We start from the raw sequence: 11770 nt of genomic DNA, 5'->3' as shown, positions 1-11770 counted from the left end.
CATTAAAAGACGGACGGGGCAGCTTCTCAACTTGCGAAGCTGTACGCCGCCTTCGCTGCATACGGGCAGTGGATCTGTTGATCCGCCTGCCTGTATGTATCCTTACACACTTCGATGAGTGTGTAATGCCCGCCCCTTCATTCACGTGACCAATCGCGCTAGTGAAGGGACTGTCAATCACAGAGCGCTTGATCGCTCTCAGTGATTTCTCTCCACCGTATAAGAAGCACGGAAGCAGGCTAGCATATGCAAACCTGCCCTGCAAGGGCTCCAGAGCAGCTCTTGCTGCTTCGTACATGGAGCCCTTCATGCTCTTGCATTGTTTTTTTATCCTACATTTGTAGATTAAGCAAAGTGACTGTATTTACTTGTCCTTTAAAGGGACAGTGTAGTCAAAAAAACACTTTCATGATTTAGATAGAGTATGTAATGTTAAACAACTTTCCAATGTACTTTTATAATCAGCTATGCTTTGTTCTCTTGGTATTCTTTCTTGAAAGCTAAACCTAGGAAGGCTTGTATGCTAATTTTCTAAGGCCTTGAAGGTCGCCTCTTATCTCAGTGCATTGAGACAGTTTTTTTTTTTACAGATAGACAGCGCTAGTTCATGTGTGGCATATAGATAATATTGTGCTCACGTCTGTGGAGTTACCTGGGAGTCAGCACTGATTGGCTAAAATGCAAGTCTGTCAAAAGAACTGAAATAAGGGGGCAGTCTGCAGAGGCTAAGATAAAAGGTAATCACAGAGGTAAAAAGTGTATTAATATAACGGTGTTGGTTATGCAAAATTGGGGAATGGGTAATAAAGAGATTATCTTTTTTAATCAATAACAATTCTGGTATAGACTGTCCCTTTAAGGACAGAATTTAGATTTAAAAAAAAATAATAATAATAGAGAGTTTATATTCTACTTTGGTTTATTTATTGCTTTCATCTGAAATAAAATAATAGTTTGTGAAGCATGGGGAGCTCCCAATTCACTATATTGTGGCTCTCTGAGTATTACTGACAAATTATTTAGAATGAAGATAGGGAGAAAGAAGTACTTTACGGCACACTTACTATGTACAGTTGAGGATTATACCAAACAATATGAAAGGGAAACGGGTGAGGAAGGGGGGAGGACTTAAAATAAACTTTAACTTTTAATAATAATTAAAAACTAAGACACGCATTAAAATCATTTAAAAGACATACAAAATACATATCCCTGCCCTCTGTTGAATGAGTCACAATACTCGGTTCAATTATATTAGTATCACACTTTAATCCATAAGTAGTGTATAATATATGTAGTGTCGGTTGCTGTGATTAGTAGATATCCCTATATCACTATTTGGCCGCAAAGGCTTATACTAACTTACACAGCACCTGAGCAGATATCGAGTTAGTCTAGAGAGAGGGATAGTCCCTTGGGATATTGCACTTTAAACAATCCAGTGTAGTCATATATATACAAAGCCACCGTAACTGTACTTGCAGAGACCCCTATCTCGATATTAAGGCCTTTGAAAAAGAAGTGGCGAAACGCGCGTCAGGCGTTCCCTCTGCCCGCTCAGATGTTGGTGTTTATACACATAGCCTAACTCACACTTTGTTACTTTAATTGTGGAATATTAGCTGATGTACTATGGGATTAACCCTACCTCTACAATAATTTATCAGTGTAAGCCCTGGTGGCAAATAGCAAGATAGGGATCTCTGCAAGTACAGCTACGGTGTGTGTGTAATATATATATATGTGTATTTATTTATTATCTGCACTGGATTGTTTAAAGTGCGATATCCCAAAGGACTATCCCTCTCTCTAGACTAACTCAATATCTGCTCAGGTGCTGTGTAAATTAATATAAGCCATTGCGGCCAAATAGTGAGATAGACTACTTATGTAACAGCCTATTGTGTACTCTCCCTACAGTTTTTCCACTGTACTCTCCTTTTGTCTCAAGCGCTTATATTACTCACGTTTAGCTCAATAATCCACAAAAGTGAAATGAACAGCAGGTCAAAGGTGACAAATAAGCAAAAGGTCCGGCGTACGTCAGAGATGACCCTGCGATTCTCAGAAGACAGAAAGTAATGGGGTGACAAGGTCTGGCTTTGGCTAAAGGATGAGTTCATAGAAGCAATGGCTGGAAGACTTCGCTCCAAATCAACCCGGAGATCTGCCGGGATTTTAGTCATTATGACGTACAAATAGGATGTTGTGTTATCAGAAATAAATATTCAGCAGCGCCTATGAGAACAAAAAAACAAAGGGGTAATTAATAACAACATACACTGACAAAAGTCATCCCTTTGTTGTTCCCAATCCCTAACACAAGAAAAAAACAAACAAACAAACACACACCCTGATTTTACCCAGCTATCATTTCATAGGCCAGAGCACATCATGTACCCTTTACCCAGTTCCGGAAGACACATGCGTTATTAAGCCCAATCATACCCACGGGAACAATAAAACTACTATCCACTCAATCCATCTCAAGGAGTTTTGATAATGTGCCATTAGCAAAAATGATATGTAACCTCATCACTTCCTATCCTATATGCTGAACAAAGAAACACAGTTCACCTGCTAACCCAGAACATGGTAAAGTGATCATTTACTCTAAATCTTCTCATATAGGCCCTTATGTTTGAAGTATCATCAACGTGGCAATATATTCAAAAGAGTTCCGTCGCAAGATCAAGGTTGCTTGTAAAATTTTCCAAAGGGATGTACCCAGTGTTTTTATAGGCAGTCTAGCCAATAGGAAGTTTACTGTACATCTCTGTAGGTGGCGATGGTTTTCTAATACTGCTGATCATTTCAAAGCAGAATTGCCACCTACATTGAAAGTGAAATGTTACAAATTATTGTACGATAATAAAATTTACATATGTCAACTGCACCTCAACCTCTTGTTACAATACAATAGTGAAACTAGGATGTTTTATTTATATGTATTTTATTGTATAATGCTATAATGTGTATTTTAAGTCTTGTGTTATATTAATAACATGTTTGTTACATTGTGGTTGCAATATTATAACATGTTCAGAACAACTTATAATCGGCAATAAATTAATAAAACGAGAACATTGCAGCTACTGGGTTCTATAAAATATTAATATCATGAAATCTTCCTAAAAAGAAAGAAAAAAACATGATTTGTAAAAAAAAACAACAACTAAGACTTAAAGGACCAGTAAACACAGATTTGCATAATCAACAAATGCAATAACACTTTGAACTTCAAATGAGTAGTAGATTTTTTTTCCTGACAATTTTAAAAGTTATGTCTATTTCCACTCCCCCTGTACCATGTGACAGTCATCAGCCAATCACAAATGCATACACGTACTATGTGACAGCCATCAGTCAATCACAACTGCATATACATATATTCTGTGAATTATTGCACATGCTCAGTAAGAGCTGGTGACTCAAAAAGTTTAAATATAAAAAGACTGGGCACATTTTGTTAATAGAAGTAAATTGGAAAGTTGTTTAAAATTGCATGTTCTATCTGAATAATGAAAGTTTAATTTTGACTTGAGTGTCCCTTTAATATACTTAAAATACATATCATAACATAAAATACTTAATAGACATGTATATACTATGTTTTATTTATAACAGTGTTCTCCCCAGGACCTTTTTAGCAGGTGCACCACCCAGCTGAATTTAATGACCACCTGACTAAAATTATAACCAATACTAAGCTAAAATAAGCGAATATTAAAAAAAAAAAGTTAAATTTTTATTACACAAATTACAACTAAATAAATTTATGTTAAAAAATACAATTAAATTTGTGCTTTGGATAGCTGAAAATAATATAATATTAAAACAATATTACACTGCCCCCACTTTATAATGCCACCCAGCTGGCAAAATGTTCTGTGGAGAACACCGAATATACTACATCCCATTTAGGTTTAATAGTAATATTTTTTTTGGTCTTTATTAACAATGGAGATCGAAGACATAAATATATAGGCATTTTGTAAGAGTAACTTGTATTTTAATGAGGAATCATAGCCGTGAGTTTCTAATATTCAAAGCACTGTCCTGCATCTTGGACGCACCTTTCCATAACGGTCGTGCCAGTTTTTCAGTGGCAAGAATTCCCGTTGTGAGAAATCTAGTGAATGTACAGTGAAACTTAATTTACAAATGCATTATTTTAAACAATTGTTTGTTTTAGTGAACGCACAGTCTATGTTGTGTAAACATACTTAAAATACAGCAGAGATTTGAGATAACTGATGATGTTGTCGGACTTTTACTGAAACTGCAATCCCTATGGGACAAACCTCGCCACTCGTCAGAACAGAGGGTCTATCCACTTTCTTTTAATTTATCGCCGAACCCACGGATTGCGAGACGGGTGAGACTAAAAAGGCAATTTCTTATTGGTTTGATGATGTTTTGATCATCAGTTGCTACTGCATTATACCTAAAATACAGGTTATTAAAATAGCCCCTTCATTCAAGGTTTGACACATCCCTGATCCGCTGCTTCTAAAGCTTTACTTCTGACTTGTGGATATATGTAAAACGTATACTACAAGTATACCCCGCTCATACAGCGGGTTAGGGACCGGAGCCCCGCTGTAAAGTGAAACCCGCCTTAAAGTGAAACAAGGCGGCTTTAGCTTTCTTTTCACTTGCCAATGTGTTTAAAAACATGTTTGAACTAACATATATAGGGGTGCAATAGGGCTACGTTTAGTTTAACACTAGCACAGTATTCAATTAGTATTCAATAAATTCTGTAGCTGTAAAATAGTGACAATTGCTGTAGTAAAATTTGCCAAACTACAACACTGAGACACAGATTGCACTGTAATGCTGTAAACAGAGTGAAATGCGCATAACAAAATGGCGCCAGTCACTTTTCTCGCAATCTCACGAAGATTACAGCACTGTTTCAAAATCCTTGGAGGTTGAACTTCAGCTCCACAAAGCGCTGTATTAGCGAAGCGCTGTTAAGTGAAGCGCTATAAAGTGAGGTATACCTGTATCTACAATCCCTACCAGACTCCTAAATATGTATGTATGGCTCCACAATATTCTATCTGAAGCTTTACATAAATGTCAACCCATAGCTTATTTTAAAAATATGCTCACCTATTAAAAGGAATCATAACCTAAAAAATTAATGGCAGTGTATAAAAGATAACAACAAACACCAAATCCAGGCACTAAATGGAGAATGCTAGCACCCCCTCCATTATGTACATACAGCTAAGCATGCTAGGATCTCCCCTCCCATGCATACGCCAGAGCATTATATCACCCCCCCCATGATGTGCATATGACAGAGCACGATATCACCCCCCCCATGATGTGCATATGACAGAGCACGATATCACGCCCCCCCCCATGATGTGCATACGACAGAGCACGATATCACCCCCCCCATGATGTGCATATGACAGAGCACGATATCACGCCCCCCCCCATGATGTGCATACGACAGAGCACGATATCACGCCCCCCCCATGATGTGCATATGACAGAGCACGATATCACCCCCCCCCATGATGTGCATATGACAGAGCACGATATCACGCCCCCCCCCATGATGTGCATACGACAGAGCATGATATCACCCCCCACCCATGATGTGCATACAACAGAGCATATCACCCCCCAATGACATGTATACAACAGAGTATGATATCACCCCCCAATTACATGTATAGAGCACTAGCACCTATGACATGTAGAGGGGTAACAATAATTTTCTGCACAAGACAGAAAAAAAATAGAGTCTGTTAAGTCAAATACTCACAGCGATACCTTTACACCATGTACGGACTACACTATAACTGTCTTCCCTACCTGCAGAAAGTTCTTCCATATCAATTACAGACCCAATTTAAAATGAACTACGTTATGATCCGTATATTTTCTGCTTTTGTAAATAAACTTTCGTCGCACACAATTTCATATTCTTATTAGTCATCATCTCAGACACCAAACCCTTTCCCTCCCCATCCCAGGACTAACCCCCTTTATCCTGGGGTTCCTCTTCTTTCTCAACCGGTCCCAGGACACAGACACAATAACAACCCGGAAGCCGGAAGCGGCTTTACTCCACATGACGTTACGGATAGACACCTCCCCAATTTGGGCGGAGCTAAAGGTGGGCAGGGATTCTGAACTTACCGAGTGCAGTGTAGAGTCATTACTCTCCTTGTGTAGTCACGTGAAACTGTTACTGCTTCCTAATTACCCAGTTCCAGTATGACTGCTGCTTTTGATTCCCATAGCTTTTGACATTATGCAAAACTGGAAATGACCCTTTTTGTCATTTGATACTTATAGATTGTCATATTATAATAGATTCATTGTCATATTATAATGTCATATTATAATGAGCTAATCTATAGTTAAACAAAAGTCCGTACTAAGTACATCAATATTTTTAATGGGTGGTAACTTCAATGTGGTGATTTTATTGCCCCAAACTATGTTTAACTTTTGTTGCTGTATATAATCCACCTTTCTAATAATGGATGAACATCCCTTCCCTTATAAATTGAACTTTCCCTTTTAGGGTTTTGGTCACATTGTCCCCAGAAAAATTATAAACATGAAAGTCACTTTCCTCCTAAATAAAGTAATTTTTGTTTGCAGGACCAATCTATTGGCATGTGCTGTATCATAATTGCACTTCGTCTGGTGCTTTAAAGGGACACTGAATCCAAACTTTTTCTTTCGTTATTCAGATCGAGCATGAAATTATAAGCAATTTTCTAATTTACTCCTATTATCAATTTTTCTTTATTCTCTTGGTATCTTTATTTGAAATGCAAAAATGTAAGTTTAGATGCCGGCCCATTTTTGGTGAACAACCTGGATTGTCCTTGCTGATTGGTGGATAAATTCATTCCCCAATAAAAAAGTGCTGCACAGAGTTCTGAACCAAGAAAAAAAACTTTGATGCCTTTTTCAAATAAAGATAGCAAGAGAAGAAAGAAAAATTGATAATAGGAGTAAATTAGAAAGTTGCTTAAAATTGCATGCTCTATCTGAATCACAAAAGAAAAAATTGGGGTTCAGTGCCCCGTTAACTTTTGAATGGCCCAGCACCTCGGAACTGCAGTTTCTCGCAATAGTATTATAATCTCCATCCATCCAGTCAAATTAATTTTGTTCATGATGCCCCCTGTTCTGTACAGACATATCTCAGAGATATTGCAAGTTTGTTTCAAGATCACCTCAATAAAGCAAATATAGCAATAAAGTTGAGTCACACTCATTTTTTTTTTGTTTCCCAGTGCATATAAAAGTTATATTTACACTATATTGTAGTCTATTAAGTGAGCAATAGAATTATATAACTTAATAAAAAAAAGCTTTATTGTTTATAAATGCTAACCGTCATCTGAGCCTTCAGTGAGTCATAATCTTTTTGCTGGTGGTGTATATATATATATATATATATATATATATATATATCGGTGTGTATATTTGTGTATTCATGTCAATTTAAGTGTTCATATGTGTATATATGTTGGGAAAATGGCTCTGATAGACTTGCTCGACACAGGGTTGCCACAAATCTTTAATTTGTAAAAAGAACAATACATGTGAAGCGCAATAAAGCGAAGCACAATAAAATGAGGTATACCTGTAAATATTTAAGTGGGGCAGGGTGAGAAGTGATCATTTCTCTGTATCAGGTCAGTGGAGCATGAATAATGATTTAAGAAGATGCTAATCAATTCAAACTGTAAAAAACTGTCCCCTTTTTAAGATTTAATTATATAATTTTCTCCCCCTTGATACTAGGCTGCAAGGGAAGTTATTGCCTCAAAGCTAGACCTCATAACCATCTTAGATACTGTTGATTTGTCACGGGTTGGGAGATGTGCCAGCCAGTAGCGACTCTAGCTAGGGCAAATTTTCTGTTTCTATGGACTTCCCTAGCTCCACCTATGGCCAACCCTACCTGCTATACTCCTCTATCCAATTTTAAGATTGGATATCAGAGCGCCAAACAACGTAGGCAGGGTCTATGGGCAGATAGTCAAATACCAAAGGTAACAATAGGTTGAAATAATATGATTTAATACATAATATAAAAAAGTTGGTACATTTAAAATTATACAACAATTAGTCATGGATCCATGTTACACTTTAAAATATATATTGAAACACTAGGAGCAATTTAAAAATGCTTGTAGAACAATAAATAACAAAAAAAAAAAAATCTAACAAATAATGTCTATCGCATAAAACTTAAATTCTAATATGTGAATGCTAGGAGCGCTTATGCACACTCTATTTATAAAAACAATGGGTTACAATGCACAGGTGGATAGATTCCAGGTTGCTTGAAACTGGTGGGTGTGAAATGTAAGTGGCTCCGAATTGGGGTTTTGCCTATGTGTTTATCCAAAATTGTGTAAATCCTAAAAGGTGGACAAAAAATGTTACAGGAATGTCTAGAACCTGAATTCAAAATATAAGACCTGAGGTTGTGCCTATGTGTTTATCCAAAAAGGGTGTAAATCCTAACAAGTGAAAAAATGTGAGAAAAATATTGCAGGGGTGTGTGAACCTTTTTTTTTTCACAAAAAAACAATGAATTCAAAATAAAACGATATACAAGTGAATTTTTGACAAATCAACTAATGCAAACATAAAGTATAAATAGAATAAAAAAAAAAAAAAACAACAACAGCACAACTTTAACGTGTGTTCAAATGTGTTTCTGCTTGCAAACTGTGATGTGACGTGAACAAATATCTATTATAAACACTGAATAGTGGCAAAACTTTGTGATTGGATTGAAATTGAACACAGGCTCTAAATTGATACCCTAAAATACAAATCTAAAGTGCTCAGAGTTGCTGAGCTAGATATAAGGGAGTTGCTCAAAGAGCCTCGAGATGTTAATTAAAAGAGACCATATAACAACAGTGGGTTAAAAAACGGATGATATAACATAAAATGCTTAAAAGTCCAAATAAATATTCAAATTGGATAATAAGAATCTTGCTATAGTCTATCTCAATATGGATCCCAACTGCTGATTATGTAGAAATCTTCTTGGGCGGTAGTTAACAAATAATTCCAACTTGCAATGCAGTCCCTTACCTGCCAAAAAAAGGGAAGGCAAACAATAGTGCAGATGGCTTCTTAATGTGATCACAATTAAAATACTCCTTACCAGTCAACTGGTTTCGGTCTCCACTGACCTTTCTCAAGACCCACACAGACTTTCCACACATACTCCTCTATCCATCTGTGTTAGGTCTGTGACCAAGCCCCTTCTGTTGCGCCCAGGGGGAATTGTAGATGTAATTGGGAAAACAATTACATCTACAATTCCCCCTGGGCGCAATATCTGGTGTCCTATCACCGCTATATAGATGACCTGTTCCTTATTTGGTCAGGTAGTGAGGGTCAGTTATTGGAATTTATGGAATATTTAAAAAATAATGAGTTCCAAGTGTCTTTGACTTGGAAGTATAGCAAAGATAAAGTAGAATTCCTGGATTTGGAAATATATATTGAGGAGAATGTACTTAAATCAAGAAATCATTTTAAAAGCATAGATGTGAACAATTACATCAATTTAAATAGCTGTCACCATCGACATTGGTTAAAAACTGTCCCCAAAGGCCAATTTGTCAGATTAAGGCGCAATTGCAAGGAGGAAGCGGAATATCAAACTCAATCTAAAGTCTTAAAAAAACGTTTTTTAGAAAAGAATTATTCAAATGGTTTTCTGGAGGAAAAGATAGAGGAGGTTAGGAATTTAGATAGAACCGAATTATTAAAGTACAAAAATAGTAGTAAACATGGAAATGAGATAGAGAACAAGAACATAGCTAATAGATTAATTTTTCAACATAGTACACAAAGTCATGAATTAAGAAGTATTATTCATAAACATTGGGGCATCCTTACGAGAGATTCGGGATTAACAGAGTTTCTCGGGGATGGTCCCAATATTATGTTCAAAAAGGTACCAAATTTAAAATTACAATTATCACATGGAAACATTGATAGGAATAAACAAAATATAATATCATCCAAAAATTGGCTGCCCCCTCCATAGGTAGGGTTTAGAAGATGCCAATTTTGCAATGCATGCCAAAGAATGAAAAAAGCACCAAAAATATGTAATAAGTTCTATTCAGCAGATAACAAGAAAGAATATGAGATAAACCAATTCATTACTTGCAATAGCAAGAATGTGGTGTATCTATTACGTTGCTCGTGAAATCTGATCTATATAGGTCGGACCTCTAGGCTTTTAAAAACAAGATTAAATGAGCACATTTATAATATTGAAAAGGGTTACCAGAATCACACAGTATCAGCACACTTTGATAGAGTACATAAAAGAAAGATCAGTGATCTAGAATTCCTAGGGATAAGGAAGATTGAACAAAATTGGAGGGGTGGTGACATACAGAATCAGTTGGGACGTTTAGAGAATGAAATGGATACACACTATGGATACTTTCATACCTAATGGTTTGAATAAAGATTTTGAACTACATCACTTTTTGTATCAGTAGATGTAAGGGAGGATTAGTTTCTATCTAAACTACAATGAGGACAATATCATATGACATCCTAAACATCCACTAGGGGATTTATATTTTAAAGAATAATAGTCGTGTATAATGACATAGAATAAGAATAACGATGAATTCTATAAAATTAATTATATACCACGAGTATTCTCTACTAATATGAGAAGACAGAAGGATGCTCTTACATTAGGACTAGTTTTTCATATTTGATAATATAGTTTATAATTGAGATTTGTATTTGGATGTAGGAGTGAAGTTAATATATTCTGTGCTAACGGAATTAAGTATCAAAAATGTTTACCTACATACATTGATATATGAGTGTTGAGGTATATTCCCACTAATAAATATAGGAACAAATTATAATTACGTTTCGCATATGACTATGTATGGAATATACAATAAAGTAAAATCATAATGCTAAGAACATATATGAATATAAAGAAACAACAGTGTTATATTGTAACATGTACATGCACCATTATATAATGTAATAAGTATAATTATGGGTTTGTGATCAATTACAAGTCATTGGGGATATGTCAATATTTTCCTTAATGGCTATAAGCATATAATAATTTTACACATGATGACTGCACCAAGGGACTGTAAGACATCTATGCCCTTTTTCAAAATGGCAACAGAAGATTCCGGATATCCGTTTTAAGTCTAAAGACCGGTACATAAGGCTACACGGACATGCGCACCTTACTTCCTTGAAAAAGCTTGCTAAGCGAAATGATCGTCGGAACTGGAACTTTTTACTCTCTTGTGCGTCTGTACACTTGCTGATACACCGCTAGGAGGAGCCACTCCCATCTGAGGTCAGGTTGAACTGTGCAGCGGTTAAGTTTCTGCTGCCTGTATCCGCTTGCATCCTGTAGTGGAGTTGACTTTTGTGAGCTAAAAACAGCATTTATGGCTCTATTAACCTCTGTATAAGGTGTTTTGTATAGCATTTGTGACGCTTTTATTTGTATTTTAAATAAATCCTTTTATACACTACATTGCCATGAGAGTACTGTTTACCCATCAGTATAAAGTGGGTGTGCGCATTTCCCTGAGCTTGGTCGTAAGCTCTAGTTCATGTGAGTAGGCATTTGGCCACAAGTTTGATACATTTCAGGAGATCATTACAGAATTACACTATGTTGCTGTCATGAGATGCAGGACATATGCAGGACACAGCAATGATGGTACAACTCTATTTTATT

At 36.3% G+C, this 11770-nt stretch overlaps 1 protein-coding gene across 1 annotated transcript in view; it reads right to left on the bottom strand.

Moving 5' to 3' along the window:
• Positions 1 to 6080, bottom strand: part of STARD3 (StAR related lipid transfer domain containing 3) — a 114462-nt gene extending 108382 nt beyond the window's left edge. The window contains exons 1-2 of the mRNA XM_053698018.1: positions 6007 to 6080; positions 1968 to 2238 (exon numbers count right to left, since the gene is read on the bottom strand). Of these exons, the coding sequence (XP_053553993.1) occupies positions 1968 to 2186 (219 nt within the window). The 5' untranslated portion in view covers positions 2187 to 2238; positions 6007 to 6080. The remainder of the gene's footprint in view (positions 1 to 1967; positions 2239 to 6006) is intronic.
• Between the last annotated feature and the right edge of the window lie 5690 nt (positions 6081 to 11770).

This window comes from Bombina bombina, chromosome 1 (genome assembly GCF_027579735.1).
Source record: "Bombina bombina isolate aBomBom1 chromosome 1, aBomBom1.pri, whole genome shotgun sequence".
NCBI lineage: Eukaryota > Metazoa > Chordata > Amphibia > Anura > Bombinatoridae > Bombina > Bombina bombina.
The sequence above is the reverse complement of the archived record's forward strand: the minus strand, read 5'-3'. Positions and strand labels throughout refer to the sequence as shown.